This window comes from Atractosteus spatula, chromosome 3 (genome assembly GCF_055471065.1).
Source record: "Atractosteus spatula isolate fAtrSpa1 chromosome 3, fAtrSpa1.hap1, whole genome shotgun sequence".
NCBI lineage: Eukaryota > Metazoa > Chordata > Actinopteri > Semionotiformes > Lepisosteidae > Atractosteus > Atractosteus spatula.
Window position 1 is genome coordinate 72,607,787 of NC_142708.1, and position 18,014 is coordinate 72,625,800.

Below are 18,014 nucleotides of genomic sequence, written 5' to 3' on the forward strand. Positions count from 1 at the left end.
ATCTCGCAAAACATCTTGTTGGAATTAGTATTTTTATATAAATCAGAGCACTAAGAAAATGAAAAGTTTTTTGCTTTTGATTAAATAGAAGCAGTGATTAACATAGTTTTCCGATTTTAATATTATGACACCCTGTGCCTTAACATAGAGGGCATTTTTACAACAAAATGTCATGTCCAGCATTTAAAACACTTGTTTTTTTTAAATGAACATATTTTCTCAAGTACAAGATTTTAAGCTGCGCTTCCAGTAGGCTGAAGAGATCTAAAGATGCATATTTCTCCATTTTAAATACAAGCTAGATTGTCGATTTTACTTTAATTGCAAAGCTGGCCTTTTTACTGCAGTCAGCCTGTTTTCACGACGAATTCTGCCTTTTTAAAGTTGGGATTCTCTTTCCTGTGTTTTCCCAACACAGACAGTACGCTATAAAAATGACAGGCACTACAAACTTGCAGTGCGAGCTATGTAAATGAAACCACTAGGAACACTTAACCTGCAGTAAGAAATGTGTGGCATACAGTATCTTTAGTTTCTGATGGCTTTTTCATAGCATAACCACCAGAGGGCAGTGCTGCCACAAAATGGGACAAGCCAGGTTGAGAGAGTGAACAAATGGAAAGAGCTGCTGCCTGAGAGATACGAGAATCCTTACAGCACCTTTCCTTACAGGTATAAGCAGACTGCGTTCAAAGCGTAACTTCAAACCTGTAACTTCAAAAGGAAAGTGAAAAGATTTGTTTGCTTTTTTTAGCTGACAAAAAAAAATTAGCTCTTTACTTTGAAACCCGATCGATCCCAACCCGTGAGAACGAGCTTCAAAAAAAGTTGGCCTCTCTGACCTCTAATAACTGACTTAATAATCAAGACACCCTGTTCCCTGATTCTAACCCCATCACAGAGCAGCAGCTTGTTTTGTTCTGTCGTAGCAAAAGGATGAGGGCGCGGGGTTGTCTCCAGCCTCGCAGGAGGTCAGTCTCCAGATTCTTCCTAGACGCGGGCGTTTCTTCAGTGGCTGAAAGTGGGTGTGAACTGTCCAAAGAGATGTGCAGGTTCAGGCAGCACAGACAGGCTCGTGTATGCGTCTGGAGGGAGACATCTTGACTGGTCACAGGCCGGGGGGTCGAAGAATCTTTGCAGGCAAGCGAGCGAGACCAGCACGACGGAAAGGTGAGAGAACCTGTGTGTTAATCGTCCTGTTCGTGGGAGACTGGAGTGTGACCTGCATTCCTGGGACTCGAAGAGCGCTGGGAGGGGAGTGCACCGGGCGAGCCGAGCCCCTGAGAGAAATGGGGAGGCAGCGGCTGAGCCCCCCCCTCCTGCTCAGTCCTCGCCGTACTCGTCGTAGCCGCAGACCACGCCCACGTCCTCCTTGTGGGAGCAGTCGTGCTGGCCGGTCCGGGCGCGCGGGCACTCCAGCAGGGTCCTCTCGGTGCCCTCGCACTGCACGTCGTCCAGCAGGATGGGGAGCTCGGCGCCGCCCTGCCCCAGCTCGGCCCGCTTGGCCACCCGGAGGGCGAAGGGGTACCCCAGCTGCCGGCACACCACGCCGGCCGCCTTGCGGTCGAACAGGTCGTCGCACACCGTCCCCCACTCCCCCTTCACGAACACCTCCACCCGGCCCCGGTCCGCCCTCTTCCCGGCGCCCGCCAGACGCACCGCCCCCTGCCTCAGCTTCCGGCGCCTCCCCTTCGCCCCCGCCGAGCCCCTGCCGCCCTTGTGCACGCGGTTCCCCCTCGACCTGTCCGAGCCGCCCAGCTTGTCGGTGTAGCCCTTCAGGCTCTTGTCCCCAGCCTTGGGCAGACTGGAGTTGGGCCTCTGGGTCCTGGCAGTGGGCTTCAGGACGACGGTCCGATAGGTTGGCCTTGGGGTGGTCAGGGGGGTCTTGGTGCCTGCCTCTGTCCGGCCCCCCAGCCTCGAGCTCCTGGCTGTAGTTTGGCGCTGGTGCGGTACCAGGCTTGGGGATGGTGGGGAGGGTTTCTCTGCCCTGCCTCTGTCCGGCGGGGTGGTCACTCTGGGTCTGTGGGTGGCCAGGGTCGCGGTGGGGCTGGCAGGCTGGAGCACAGGGGTGGGGACGACATGTAACCTGGGGCTAGGGGTGAAGATACGGGGCCTGGCGGCCGTCGGCGGGCCTCTGCTCTGGGTGACGGGGCGCGCCGCCGTCGTCAGCGCAGCTGGTTTTCTGGTGATGCGGGGGGTTGTGGGATAAGAGGGCGTGGCGGCCGGTCTGCCCGTGCTGCGTGTAGCCGTGGGAGCCGGCGGAGTCGGGGTCGGCCTGCGGGCCGGCTGGGTCAGGCCCGATCTGCTCGTGGCCGCGTGGACCGACCTGGAGGAGGACGTCGCAGCTGCAGCTGGGGCGGTCGGCTTGGGGCGGCTGACGAATTCTGCCAGGGAAGTTAGAAATCACACGATCGGTAACGGCTCCCAGGCCCAGCTCTGCAGATGAGGGTAATGCATCAGACTTGCTTCCGGGAAAAAGGAATTTCCTTCTGTTACTTACTTTCCAAGGGTCGGAAGGGGATCAGTTTTCCGTGAACCGTCACCGGGGCATGTGTGACGCTACATTTGCCGGGAGGAGCTCTCCTACAGTAGCATAGAGGGGGAAGAGCAAGGAAGGTCAAGAAACGGTCAGTCTGTGGGCGGCAGTGCGTTTTGCTGATCAAGTCCAGATCTGCAAGGCACATGCTGACGGTGCAGGTAAATAGCAGGAAGTTGCACAAAAGAGTTAAAAAGGAGAGTTAAAGTGTAGAGTTTGATTAACTCTTTTTCTTTCCTGCTGGGGTTTTTATTCCTTGCGACAGCTTCTTCGTACCTAACTGAAAAACCATCTGTCCGCGGCACACACTGGGCCAGCACTGCCTGCCTGCCTTTCCAGCTCCTGCAAAACAGGCAGCCTGCGACATCAGCTCAGTAAAAAGGGCCTGGTGGTTTTCTTTGTGCGTGTTGGTTTTGTTCAAACAGGATCCTATTTTTCCACTGTTTGTTTTTGACTCATCAAATCGTTCAGTGGGACGAGTTTCTGTAGTGGGTGTGAAGCAAAAGAGATCAGCTGCACTTAGCTCTAACGCTAGTCGTCATGACAAAGGAGAGGAAAATAAAAGCAACTAGTCAGTAATACATCCATTTACCTTTAGCTTTATTCATTTGCCAGACACCTGTATCCAAAGCGACTTAGAATTACATCCAGTCAAGATGCAGAGTGTGAATACAACTGTTTTAAAGGCCGGCGTGCATTATTAATATCAATGAAACTAACATTCACCTCCTACTTGTAAACCTGCAATAGTGACTGTACGCTACACTGCTTACCTTGAAGGGTCAACTATTTTATAGACGAATCCAGCTCGGACAGCCGCGCTGGGCGACCCTGTGGACAGGAAGTAGAGTTCTCCTGCAGAAACAAACGTACAACAAGAGGAGAATGAAACTCGGCCTGTTTTCCTCACAAGCGTATTTCAGTCCCTCTGGTTCACTGGAAAGGGTGGAAGAACATGCCCCCCAGTTTTGGCAGCCTGAAAATTTGCCTTGAGCCCTGTTTACTTGCCATGTTCCAGATCGTCTGAGATGTATGCCCCAGTTTCCCCAGAAGGGAGGTTAACTGATCGCCAGATGGGTGGGTGAGTCAGGTGCATTTGCATATAAATATCTACTTTGACATTGCACTGCAGATCAGGAAGAAGATAGGAGACATGGAAACAAGGAGAAATGAGATGTGAGGAAGTCATGGGGTGTACTGTTTGTTACTAGATCACCATATAACCGTTAATTCTACATCCCCACAACAGTGCAAGGTCTCTCTGAGCCACAGTAGGTCATCTTGGAGCTACTGCTCTAAGTGCAGCTCTTCTGCGGAAGAACACAGTGGAGGATCTCGGCAGCTATGGGGGAAAGTGCACATACAGTAGCTAAGGTTACCTGCCTCGTCCTCAGCAAACGAAATGATGTACTTGTAATAGCTGTTGATGAGCTTGGGGAAGAAGCAGGTCAGGCCCTTGCCCATGCAGACCTCGGTATACTCCCACTGCCCAGTGCTGGGATTCTCCTTCAGAGACATCAGGCGCCTGCGAGACGGCAGAGGGTGTCAGCGCCGATGGCTCAGACCAGGCCCTGAAGAACAGAACTGTGCTGGCCCGAAAACACGAAACGTCTTCGGGAAGACTGGACTGAGGCCTCTGGAGTTCCCCAGAGGATTTTTCGAAAGAAACAAAACCAGAATTCTTTAGGTTTAACACAAAGAGAATTTCAGGAAAGAAGAATAATGTACTATAGTCTGACTGCCAGCATGGCTACTTTGTCATGTGATACAGACCATGCAAGAGAAATTTACAGTGGGAGGATGATGAGCTCCACATAAAATTGACGCTTTTTAAATTCAAGGCTTGGCATTGCCGTGATAAAACTAACAGCAGCAGCAGCTCATATTGTTGGGTGGTAGTGAGCTACTCGTTAATTCACGGACTCACCCGCTCATGAAGTCTCCGAAGATGTACAGCCCATTGAGATTGGGCATCTCGCAGCCCCTGTAGACGTAGCCCCCCGTCACCGACTTCCCCAGCTTGTGGGGGTAGGCAAAGATGGGCAGGATGTCATCTGCAGGAAGGAGACACACAGGGCACACAGCTCTCTCTCGTGTAGTGATGCTGAGCTTAGATTTCACGCCCTCATTCCTGCAGGTGAAGGGCCCTGGATCTGCCCTTTCCTCACAGGTGAACCTCCAGCACGATAAGCAGTGCACAAAAAGTGAACATCAGACCCTCTGTGTCACAAGATGGCTTCCCTGCTTTGGGCAATCTCAGCACTATTCCTGAGAGCAGAGGAGATTTTACACAATGAGCTGTTATACTCCCTGATAGTAGTGCAACTATGTAACTAATGCACCTATGCAACTAATATAACTGTGTAACTAATGTAACTAATACAACTAATGTAACTATGAATCTAAGTAACTAATCTAACTAATGTAAGTAATGTTACCGAATCTAAGTAACTAATCTACAGTATGTAACAACTGTAACTAATCTATGTAACTTATGTAACTATAAAGCTAAGTAACTAACGTAACTATGTAACTAATCTAACCAATGTAACTAATGTAAGTAATGTATCTATGTAACTAATCTAACCAATGGAACTAATGTAACAAATGTAACTGATCTAACTAATGTAACGATGTAACTAATATAATTAATCTAACTAATGTAACAAATGTAACTAATCTAACTAATGTAACTGTGTAATTCATGCAACTAACTAATGTAACTATGAATCTAAGTAACTAATATAACTGATCTAATGGAACTGTGGAACTGTATAGCTGATGTAACTCCAGGAGCCACCAGGCACAAGAAGATGAGTGTCCACTCCTCCCAGTAGCAGAACCTGTCCCGGGCCCGGAATGCCCTTACCGAGGGAGGCGTTGTGGCAGAGCTTGTTGTCGTAGCAGGAGAAGCCCTCCTTGGCCCTCCAGCCGTAGTTGCCCCCCCTGGCGATGACGTCCACCTCCTCGTATTTGTTCTGGCCGACGTCGCCGCAGATGACGCGGCCCCGGCCCTCGCCCGTCGCGGGGTGCCCCCGGTCCACGGAGCAGCGCCACATGTTCCGCACCCCGTAGGCGTAGACTTCGGGCCGCGCGCCGGGCTCGCCCGCGAAGGGGTTGTCCGGGGGGATGCGGTAGGGGGCGCCGTGGTCGTTGTCGTCCACGTCCACCCTCAGCACCTTCCCCAGCAGAGAGGACCTGCAGCCGGGCGGGAGGAGACACCCGGGTTTTCTCCCTGCGGATCGCTTCCACCCGAAGGACGAATAACGGCCCATGTTCCTCTGCACGGTTCATTCCTAACACGTGCGGTAGGAGGCGCCGTCCTGCGGCCGACAGGATTATTAAAGATCCAGCGGCACGGATTGTAAGTGTGGCAAGGCCAGCCCCTGCCCGAGCTCTTGCTTGCTCAGCCTGGCCTGCCACAACTCTGCCCTCGGTTGAAACACTGCCTTTCTTCTCTATCCCTTCTGCTGTGTCGTGGAGGAGCTCAGGCTCGCTGCCTCATGGCACCCAGCTGGGCTCCGCTTTTCAGGGGTGGATGAAATGGGTCCCTTTCTACACACACAAAAAAACCTCTTGGGCTTCCTCTTGCAAGAAAAGAGCAAGGGATTGTCGTCAATGCACTCAGGAGGACAGTAAGTGACGTTTTAGCAGGGAAAAAAAACATTTTAAGGTTTCTAAAATAAGAGATAAAAAAGGAAACGTATTTTAGCAGAGCTAAATCGTGAACGTCGCAGTGTTGCATGTTTTTAAATGTTAAATAAGGGTGGTTTTGTACCACATTGTACGTTGTCCGACTTCATTTCACCGTTATGTTGTGTCACAAACGCAGCGTTTGCACCTGTTGGCTTACGAGCTTCACAGCGCCCTGCAGATCCACACAGACTCTTTCTCTCAGCCGCTCTTCGCCTGCTGCCCGCTCACACGGCGGCCGGCGGACAATGCGCTGCACTGTGACACCAGCCCGCGCCGCGCCCACTCGGGGCTCGAGGTGTAAATATTAGCCTTGGCGCGGAGCGCGGGCTTGCACCCTCGGCTGAGCGAGAGGAGAGTGAGGCCCATGTCTGTCCTTCAGCACGGCAACGCCGTCTCCTGCTCCGTCCTCCTCCGGGAGCCGAGCCAGGGATGAAGCAGACATTTATTTTCCCCAAGCTGGGCTCAGTTCCGACCCTGCAAGCTTGCTGTGTTGCGGGTGCAATTTTGCACGTCTTTAGAAAATCTGAGGTAAACTGCGCGGTATGGCGCAACACACTTCACCTAATGATAGTCGTGCAGTTTCTGCTGCATCTACTGCTCGTCCCGCCCCCTCGGCAACAAACAGAAATGCCTGCATCCTAAGACTACAGTACATCTACTACATCAAGCGCCGTGAGAAGCCACCTTTAAAATAAAGTTTATTATTATTATTATTACTGGCATAGGCGACCATCACCCCTACAGTTGCTGCTACAGGTCCGAAGAGGAAGAAAGGGGAAGAGAAGATTGGAAGGGGCCTGCCCTGGCAGAGAAGAAATCTCTCTCTGTAACCCCGCGGCTCAAAGAGCGCAGGTACCGGGCGGGCGCCCGTGTGACGCAGGACGAGCCCGTCCGCCGCCCGCCTGAGCCTCGAGCCCGGCCAGGGCAGCCGCACAGTCCGCCCGCAGTCTTCCAGCGCCAGCCCTGAAGGCCGAGGCGTTCGTGTTTGAAAAATGTCACGCGTGATTAAGAGCTGTCAGCGATGCATGCATCTTTCGAGCTGCCCTTCAGCACCGCCTAGACGCGAAATGGCTAAATTTAGACGCAGACCGGGGAAACTCGCTTTGCGGAAGGTTTCGGCTCGCCGCCCACTCGTGTCGAGGGCTGTTTTACCATCCCTGGTGGCCCGGCCGGATGGCCGTGTAGACGGCCTCCTGAAACCGGACTCCGAGGCAGAAGCAGAGGGATGGAGGCCGATATGTTATTCTGTGGGTACAACAGGTAAAAAAATAGCCTGGACTCATTCTGAATCCACAACAAGTCAGTGATATACTTTACTCCGGCCAAGAACCGGCGAAAAAAAACAAAAGAAAAACGAGCAAGCAGAGACGTACTCCACAAAACCATGTATTTTTTTCTTTTTCTTTTGTCAGCTTAAAAGTGTTTTTTTCCCCCATGCATGACTGATTGATTTATATCACAGCGCTAATCCGAGAAACCCACCGGACAGTCCATTTTTACGCTGTGGTAGAGTCGTGGGCTGGTGTCTGGGAGGCCATACACAGCTCAGTTCAAGAGACCCTTTTTAGTCATGTTAATAAATGGCATTTTCATGGCTGGGAGATGAGGAATGGTTCACAATGACTGAAAGTATTCTTTCAGCTAACAGCTAACATGTCACTTTTCACAACTGATTTAAATTCCACAACTGGACTCTGTTTTAAATAACCTGCACACTAGTAGACACCAATCTTTAAAGCAAAATCATTTTTTACAAGAAAACGTGAAAGATGACGTGCTCTGAGCACTAAATCACACTGTATCTCTGCTCCACTGTGCTGGTGAGAATGGAGCTGGAGTCTGTGGTATGTCTGCCCCCCAGTACAGCTTTTATGGACACTTTACAGGTAATGGGGACTCTCCACCTCCCCAACCAGTGTGCAGCCCCACCAGAATGCTCCCCACACACCAGCTCTCAGTGGGGAGGAGAACAGAGTGATGGAGCCAGTTCAGAGATATGGATTATTAGAGGCCATGACTGGTAAAGGCCAAGGGGAAATTTGACCAGGACACTGGGGTAACATCTCTACTCTTTTTGAGAAACACCCTGGGATTTTTAATGGCCACAGAGAGTCAGGACCTCGGAGAGTCAGGACATCTCATCTGAAGGACGGCGCCTTTTTTTACAGTATAGTATTTTTTTACAGTATACTGTCTACACCTCTTTCAGCAGCAACCTTAGCTTTCCCAGGAGTCTCCCATCCAGGTACTGTCCTGGCTCACACCTGCTGATTCCCGTGGGCTGCCAGCTGTGAGTTGCAGGGTGGTATAGCTGCTAACAGCTGTCTCTCTTTGAGACAATCCGAGGGGTTTTAAAGTATAAAGACTTTGACCTAACAACTAACATGTAAAGTAAGAGTCACACCATTGCAAAAATCAATCCTTAGTTATTATGTCACAGTAATATATTTTTGGGGAAATAAGAGTTCAGCAGCTTCCGACTTGCCTTGTAGTGTTCAGTAGTTTAGGAGGTGAGCAGGGGCAAAGGATCAGGTGGCTAAGGGAATGACAGATTTACAGTGATTACGAACTTAATTTCAGAGCACCTGCCAGCAGCCAAATGCTGTTTTTGGGCGAGGATGCTGTTCCGCTAATGCATGAAGGTGACACTGCTTTCTCTTCTCTCTGCTTGCCAAGGGATAGAGCCAGCTGCATACTGATTTGCTCTGATTCCAGAGCCCCAGCGTCTCGGCTAACGTTTCCCCACGGGGCCCAGTCAGCCGCCACTCCAACTATAATCCCCAGCTGCAAAGCTGCATCAGGACAACGACTCACAACATTGTAAACTGATGCTGCCAGCATCGCCAATCAGTGCTCCAAATGCACAAAAGGTAAGGTGGACTGTATAAACTTGACAAAAACCTGATGGTAAAATCTGCTTTGTGAAGGAACCCAGTTCTGCATCTGTAATCATCTGATTGCGGAATAATAAAACCTGTGGCTTCATTTCTAACTTTTCCTTATCCCTGTGGACCGCCAGGGGGCGCTCTTCCCCCAGAGGGATTGCAGTGAAGGGAGGACAAGTGGATGTGCGCCGGCTATATGAACTGACGGGATTTTACTGGACTCTACTCCTCGCTGAGGGTTATTAAGGGTTACCTTCGAGTGTACACACCAGCCTTTCCACCATTTTTTGAAGCTAAGGTGCCAAGCCTCTCACATGCTTCTCAGTCAAAATAAAACAGTGGGCATTTTCTTAGGCAGGTGTACAGTGGCTGAAAATATTAGCCTTGGCACTGCAGGTGGAGGCCGATCTCCACTGGAAGGAAGAGGCAGGCGCCCCCATGAATGTATGGAAGCCAGCCTGGCATTGCTGGACTGAAGGCACTCGGCCATCAAAACAGGCACAGAAATAACAACAACCATAGCCTTTAAATAAGTGCGCCTTATTTTGGGTGTTTTTGAGTAATGGAAGAAAGCTGGAAAAACATTGTATATAAAATCTTTCCGAAAATGTTCTTTTTTTACACCTATTTCCTATCAATGTTGTTACCTTGCCATGTGGTGGTTCCCCATGTAGTTCATGGGATAAAATTAAAAGCTCAAAGAGAACAGTCTCTTCTAAAATAATAATAATAGTTCCTCATGCTTATACAGCGCTTTTCTGGACACTCCACTCAAAGTGCTTTACAGGTAATGGGGACTCCCCTCCACCCCCACCAGTGTGCAGCCCCACCTGGATGATGCGACAGCACCTATAGTGCACCAGTACTCTCCCCACACACCAGCTCTCAGTGGGGAGGAGAGCAGTTCAGAGATGGGGATTATTAGGAGGCCATGATTGGTAAAGGCCATGGGGAAATTTGGCTAGGATGCCGAGGTAACACCCCTACTCTTTTCGAGAAACGCCCTGGGATTGTTAATGACCACAGAGAGTCAGGACCTCGGTTTTACGTCTCATCCGAAGGACGATGGACAGTATAGTGTCTCCGTCACCATACTGGGGCATTAGGACCAACACAGACCGCAAGGTGAGCGCCCCTAATGGTCCCAATGAACACCTCTTCCAGCAGCAACCTCAGCTTTCCCAGGAAGTCTTCCATCCAGGTACTGGCCAGGCTCACACCTGCGGAGCTTCAGTGGGCTGCTCCTGGGTTTACTGGATTCCCTGACCACAGGTGCCGACCCTGAGGACACCTCCCATTGCTTCTCACCCTGCCTCCAGCTCTGCTTCCACGGATAACACATGCTGACGGAAGACCTCTTGCAACACAAGAGAGGAAAACCGGGCGGCACGGGGATTGCCGATGGGTGCCACAGGAAGTGCCTCTCGGCCTGTTCGACGGAAAAGGAGGCACGTACTTGTTTTGCGAGTTCCCGAACTCTCCAAAGGGGTCCCCCGCTTTGCCCCCGTCGCCGATGAAGATGTAGAGGTAGCCATCGTAGCCGAACAGGAGCTGCCCGCCATTGTGGTTGGAAGCCGGCTCGACCACTTCCAGCAGAACTCTGCAACAACACAGCATGGTTCTCATGCACAGAGAGTCTCGTGTGCTGTTTTTCCATCTGGGATACTGTTTTTCAGTAACCATTTCTTTATATTTGTATTTTTGGGTTTCTGCCCACTCCGTTGGAAACTTCCAGTAGTTTTGTTTCCTCCTCTCAGCTCCCTGCGGCTGCAGCTATACTGAAATCCATGGCCGTGCCCCCCCCCCCCCCCCCCCCAGCCAGCCAGCCTGCGGAATGCACTGTGAGCTCCACAGCTTCTGATGGGAGAGTCAGAGCCAAACAGAGGGGCAGTTTCTCCAAAAGTTGAAGACGCCCTGGCCCCCTGAACCCAGCCCAACCCTAGTGGATGTTCAATCAGTTGCGGGGAATCCTGCTCTCAGCTGGTTAGATTGAACTTGGCGCGTCTGCGCCACAGAACTCAGCCTGTGCTTGCTGTGAGCACCACAGCTGTTTCAGCCCTGTCAGGTTCCCCTGGTGGTGTTCTCCTTCTCTTGAAAGCACTTGACCTGTCTTAAGCATTGTGTTTGATGAGCACCGGTCTGTGCAGCACTTTGTGTATGCAGAGTAGCATATACAAGGTCATTTACATAATATTAGGCTTCCGGAAGAGTTTAACCTTAAAAAATCACAGCAGGTGGCTTGACTGCCAAAGGTAAATGTACAGATTAATAAAATGAACAAGTAATAGGTTTATTCCATGCTGAAAAAAAGAAGAAAGAGAACACAACGTTTCGGCTGTGGAGCCTTCTTCTTCGTGGAGCCTTCTGGAAGAAGGCTCCACGGCAGAAACGTTGTGTTCTCTTTCTTCTTTTTTTTAGCATGGAATAAACCTCTTACTTGTTCCTTTGCAGCCTACGCATGCTGACGCAGCTCCCCACCTAGATTAATAAAATGTCCTTTTCAGTTTGTGATCCTCCTCAGCTCAGTCTCAGTCACTGATGGCGAAAAGGTGGCTCATACACTACAGAGACAGCCACTTCTACTCAGTGTTTTCAGCACTGCTGCAGGGTTGTCAGGATCGAGACAGGAAACCGTTTTTTTTTTTCACAGTAAATTTTAGACGTGGACTTGAGGGTGAATTTCTCGCTTTATTGCCCAAGAGAAATCTGAGGGTTGAAATTAAAGGGCTTTATGAAAGGCTCTGAAAGGCTCCGCAGGACTCGAGAAGCTGAGTGTTCACAGGCAGCCCATAAAGCGTTTGAAAAAGCCCCTATGGTTTTCATGAGGAATCCGCTCAGTATGCCCTTCCTCCGGATTGGAGAGTGGACGTGTGGTTATGCGGATCAGTATGGAGAGTTTGAGGGTGATGAAACTTTTACAGTGTAGTCAAAAGCTTGAATTTCCAGCCAAGCAAACAAACACATTTCAACTGCAGAGATTTAATTAAAAAATAAGCACTATTTTTGTCCACAACAACATTAAGAAGAGCAGTGTGTGTTGTTTTTAGGTGCAACTCTCCTCTCATCACACCAGCACAGGAATCTCGGAATTTGACCTGGATTCTGGAAAGATATTTAAATCTTAACACACGTGGATAAGAACTTTAACAGACTTCTTGCACTTTTGGGGTGATTTCCCATTTTCCAAATGTGAATTTATATTTCTAAGCCATTTCTTGAAGATGCGAATAATTTAATTCTGTGATTTGAGTATTTTTGTTTGTTTGCAGGACAGTGAGTGTGAGGGAGAAGGGAGTGTGGATACTGGGGTCACAGCAACATGAGGGAGAAGGGAGTGTGGATAGTGGGGTCACAGGAGAGTGAGGGAGAAGGGAGTGTGGATAGTGGGGTCACAGGAGAGTGAGGGAGAAGGGAGTGTGGATACTGGGGTGACAGGAGAGTGAGGGAGAAGGCAGTGTGGGTGTTGGGGGTTGGCTACCTCTCCGAGGAGTGATCCAGCATGTTCATGTCGGCCGCGGACAGTGTGAACTCGCTGATGCGGATCCTCTCCTCCTTCTTCACGGAGATGGAGTAGTAGACGTAGACCTTCTTCACCGTCCCGAACCGCGGGTGGAACGTGATGCATAGGAAGCCCCTCTCGTCGCCGACCCAGGGCGAGGTCAGGACGGCCCGCGTGAGGTTGAGGAAGGGCCTGTCGACCCGAGAGCCGTTGGGCAGGTACACCCAGACGTAGCCCACCTGCTCCGCCACGAAGAAGCGGTGGGTGCCGTCGTTGGCATGCACCATGGCGACCGGGTTGCGGAGCCCGTTGGCCACCTCTTGCAGGCAGAGTTGCAGGCAGCCCTCCGGGTCGGCCTGCACTGCACCCAGGTTGGCGTTCAGCTCGGTGTTGGTTAACACGTTGGGGTAGCAGTATTCGGGGTCTTTGAGCTCCAGCAGGGTGCAGAACTTGTCCCGGTCTCCCTCGATCTGTATGATGGTCTCGTTGTCCATCAGGAGGCTGAGAGTGGACCGGCACTGAAGCCAGAACTCCGTGCAGTAGTCACCACACAGTCCGGCCAGCTCCCTCATGGGCGTATTCGCATCCTCAGCGTCGAACAGGTGGGCAGCGTAAGGAGAGCATTCCTGCAACAAATAATACAAGAATGCAATACAAGTCATTTTACAGCTCCATGTTGCAGAATACCTAAATTATTGGTACATTAAGTGTGTTTACTTTTCCCCTTCGCTCCACTGCTGATATCGGTGTATTCAACACTTTGTACGGCACCCTCGACCCTAAGGAACTCTTACAGAGGAGATTGTGGATTCCACTTGAGGTTTAATGCAGGACGGCATTTAACAGCAGTTTTGCTCCAGATGAGCTCTGGGTAACTGAATAGGATCAGTTATTTGCTTGTCCTGTGGTTATAAGCCTGTAATAACATTCTGTAGGTCTTCCCTCACTGGCTATTTCAAGCTAAGAAGAAAAAGTACAGATCTGCAATTCTGCAGCACTAGGGTTTTTTTTTATCCAGAGGGTGCTCATGGCTTGTGCGTCCTTAAAAAATCACATTGAAGGTTAATGGTAGAAATGAAATATTTCCTTATGCATGTTTAGAAAGGATCTTGAGCTCAGGAAAAACCCATCGTGGTGGGGCATATGAAGATCCGTCACGCAAATCTGCTGTAAAAGATGTCAAAGTTAGCCTTTGTCGAAGTTGAAAACCATCGCGCGACAGTGGCTCAGCGAGGAAAGGTGTTTCTCAGGATTGGAGGGAGAATCAGGGCTCGGCCTCTCTCTGACAGTGACTCGGGCCTCACAGACGGTGGTGCACAGGCGCTTGAAAGTGAGTCAGCCTGCTGCTCCCCAGATGACCCTGAGACCTTGCAGAGCTTTCCTCCATCAAGCGGCTGCTCTCTCCACGGCTCGGAGATATCCTCTTTCCAGAGCGAAAGTGCTTGCTGTGCCCAGCAGATAGGATCTGTTGACCAGATCCCTGCTCTACAGCTGGTTTATTTCAGATCTGGGGGAGGGGGTTTTTGCAAAGTAACATAATGTCCAATTTAATGTAAAAAATATAGCTTGCTGTTAGCTGTCAAATGGCAACTGGCTGGAAAAAAACGCAAAAATGCATCACGGACTGCCGTGGGTGGACAAGAAGTCTGGATCCTGTCTTATTAGCAATTAAACCTTTTGTACTTCTGCCAAAACAGTTCATTACAGCCATGCAGAGGATTTCTCCCCAGTGCTCGAGCCCTGATTAGGACCAGCAGGCTTGCTTACGGAGATAGCAGCAATGTGGATGTGGAGGAACCCATTCAGACTGCCTGGAAACATTGTGAGGTGGCACGTAGCTCGGAGGAGGGAGCATGCCGACCACAGATGTGTTATTTTTACTCCCTCCTCCATCCTCGGTTTCAAAGGCTGCAGGACTTTTGCCTGAGTCACCCTTGAAGATGAATGTCTGTATGGGAAGAATGGGAAGGCATTGCAAATCTTGGCCACCACAGGGACAAACCAAAGCTGAACACAAGCTCATGCACATGATGAAAACTTTCAGCTCACCATGATAACCCATTCAGATTCATTTCTGAACTGCTTTAAAGCGGGATATTGTATTATCGTGTACATCGTGTGAAGGTACACACCAGTATGTCTCTGGGCTGTGTGGGGAAACTGGAGCACCTGGAGGAAACTCACTTGAACGTGGAGTGAACATGCAAACTCCACACAGACAGCACCTCCAGGTCTGGAATTGACCCCGGGGCTCCAGCACTGTGAGGCTGCAATGCTAACCCCAGTGCCACCCAACAATGAATTATATTAAGTAAATACATGTATTTGAGAAAAGAGAGGGTCTGTCCCTGTATCTACAAAATCTGCTTGACCTGATACAAGTCGTAATTCAACAGAGCAAGGTCAATCACCCAAACCATTTATTGTCTTATATTTCAGTGGGCTGTCTCCAAATAGATACGTTGAGAAACACTGGAGAATAGGGATTACCAAAGCACTTTTTACACTTAATTTTAAATTCCCTGGAATGTACCATTTAAAAATAATCTTTATTGCTGCTTTAATCGAGATTACCATGCAAGTGCCGTACCACAGTATATGCTCTTGAGTGTGTTTCATCTCCTACATTGCATTTAGACTTGCTGTCTTGTTTGCTTGTTGTTCAGACCTGTTCCTATTTATATTTTTATTTTCCCTGCAATCATGACTAAGCAGAATCTCCATCCTCTGGCTAATGAAGGCTTTCTCTTCCATTGTGGCTGTTTTCTCTTCTGGTTATGGTGATAAACCCAGAGAGAAAAAAAAATCACCGCCTGTAATAAACCAAATAGCACCTCTTGAGCTCGGAATAAACAGAAGGCATTATTGCCACTCACCACCACATCTGCTGGACACGAGATGTATCACGTACAGCCCCGTCTCCCAGACAGAAGGATGGGAGGCTGGAGAAATGAGAAGCCTTCAATTACTATTCACTTTCTTTTGACTGTTTACATGGCCTGTTGACAAAGTCCCATGGCACAGTCTGCAATCAAGCACAAACAGAAGACGTCCTTGGGAGTTGCAGAACTGGTGGAAGTTACCTTCTGCTGATGAAAACAGATGCCAGATGTTGCCTGAACCCTTTAACCCCTTAATCAGGACTGACCATGTGCAGGCTTAGTGAGTTCATCTAGGGTGGCAGTTAGTGCTGCTGCATTCAAGCTCCCAGGGTCCTGGGTTCAAGATCAGCCTTGGGCATTGCTCTTTGAGTTTCCTGCTACCTCCCAAAGGTGTTTGACCTAGGTTTGGGTGGTGATGCTAACCTGACCCATTCAATCGCCCAGCAATGGGTTGCTGTCCTATCCAGGGGCTGTGTGCTGTGCTGTGTCCCACCTTGTGCCCTGTGATTCCAGGACAGAGACAAGCAGTTTTCTGATAATGGAAGGATGTATGGAAGAGTTAACTTTAAGAGTGACCGCTCTGCTGTGTCAGCCTTCTGTCTCTGCATGGAGAAATGGTTTTTCTTTCCATTTCACAATTCCATTGTTTGGAGAATGGAATGTGAAAAGCACGATAAACAGAAGATGCGAGATAGCACTGTGGTCTGGACCATGTGTTGCAACTTGCTGAGATGTAGTAGGAACTGAAAGATGAGCTTGCACAAGTGCAACACAAGTAAGAATTAAGGAAAACAACAAAAATAGTTCAGTCTCAACTCCCTGTGAGATCAGCTTGTGTTTTACTCAGTGCACGATTATAATAGATCATCTTGAAATGCAAACATGCATTTAAAAATGCCGGATTTGTTTAGATACTTATTCATACGCACACAATAGTCTACAGAATGTATGACCTTAACAGTGGGCTGCAAAGAAGAATTCTTATCTTTGAGAATCAGAAAGGTTTGTCCCTATGGGTCTGGAACACCCGTAGAAAGAAAATGAAAAGAAAGACTTTGCCAAGCATTCAAGCATCAGCCCCTGATCACAGAGGAAATACCTGTACGATTTAAAACGCAATTTTCCAAGGAACGTAACTTATTGAAAAAAATCAGAAAGGCGAATCTGCCTCGCTGGCCGGGATCTCACCTGGCAGAGGATGCTGCGAATGTATTTCCCGCAGGTGATGAACCCAGAGAAGTCAAAGTAATCCATGATCTCGTAGTACCTCCTGGAAATGCGGGTGTCCCGCTCCAGATCGCAGCAGCCGAACTCGGAGTACTCCTTGCAGAACGTCAGGGGCTCGGGGGGCTGGAAGGGGGGCTTGTAATCCAGGCACTGCGGGTGGGAGTCCAGCACCCATGGGGCGCAGAGGATCAGCAGCCAGCCCCGCAGGCGGACAGCCTGCAGACGGGGCTCTCTCATGGCAGGCAAGGCTGAGCTCTGGCACTGCAGCCGGAACGTATGGGGGAATGCCTATGGAGAGGGTTTGTAAGCGTGTCTCCCTCCCTCCCCCCCCCCTCCACCTCCCCCACCCCCACCACAAACCCTCCCTCCGCTGTTTAATCTGGCCAGTGTTTCGTGAGCTCTGGAGATGCCGGATCCACCACAGAGAGAGCCATCCGATCCCCCTCCAGGGAGAGGCAGCAGCTGTTTGAGTACACAAAGACCTGCACACGAGCTCTTCCAGCCCTGCTCCCACTACGCTATCTCTCTACTCCCGCCCTCTCCTCTCTCTCTCTCTCTCTCTGCACAGCCAGGATCACAGCGCCCTCCCCCCTCCATCCTCTCTCCCCGAGCTGACACCCTCTCACACGTACTCCCTGACCGGCCTCCCCTCCGCTAGGGCAAGCAAGGAAACACCTCGAGGCAGCAGGCTGCTGAGAGCATTGCAGGCAGGAAGAAAAACAGCCGCTTCTGCAACCTCAGTCTTGGCTGACACCGTTTAACATTTAACCTCTGCTTGAGGCCCCGATGATTATGGCGTTCCTGGGACAGGCAGGACGGATACCTGCGGTTCCTGGGTGACTCTGCCAGTAGAGCAGAGAGCTCCGGGCATCTGTAATCTCCTGCAGCCGCGTTACAGCTGTATGCAGGACCAGAGGTACGATCTTGTCCAGAGCAGATGTGTACAGTGTAGGTTCATTGTGTCCTTGAAAGTAAAGGGGCTGGGGAATCAGTTCATTCTTGGACACTCCTAAAGCTTTAACTTCAATGGGCCTCAGCAAGGCATTTTATATAAACGGTAGTAGTTCAGGTGGGGAGCTGCGTCAGAATGCTTGGGTTGCAAAGGAACAAGAAATAGGTTTATTCCATGCTGAAAAAAAGAAGAAGAAAAGAAGAAGAGAGAAAGAAAGAAGGAAAGAAGAAGAGAACCTGAAGAAGGCTCCATGGCCAAAACGTTGTGTTCTTTCTTCTTTTTTTCAGCATGGAATAAACCTATCACTTTGCATTTTATATAAACGACAAGGACACGA

General features: G+C 50.0%; 1 protein-coding gene across 1 annotated transcript; it reads right to left on the reverse strand.

Annotated features, from left to right (window-relative positions):
- Positions 1–101: 101 nt before the first annotated feature.
- LOC148838694 (HHIP-like protein 1) lies at positions 102–17,028 on the reverse strand. The gene is made up of 9 exons (XM_088911099.1): positions 16,687–17,028; positions 12,596–13,242; positions 10,574–10,717; positions 5,406–5,734; positions 4,464–4,590; positions 3,916–4,061; positions 3,310–3,391; positions 2,501–2,583; positions 102–2,384 (listed from the first exon to the last, which is right to left on the reverse strand). The coding sequence occupies exons 1-9, from the start codon at positions 16,960–16,962 to the stop codon at positions 1,324–1,326; spliced, it is 2,895 nt and encodes a 964-aa protein (XP_088767225.1). The 5' UTR covers positions 16,963–17,028; the 3' UTR covers positions 102–1,323.
- Positions 17,029–18,014: the final 986 nt, after the last annotated feature.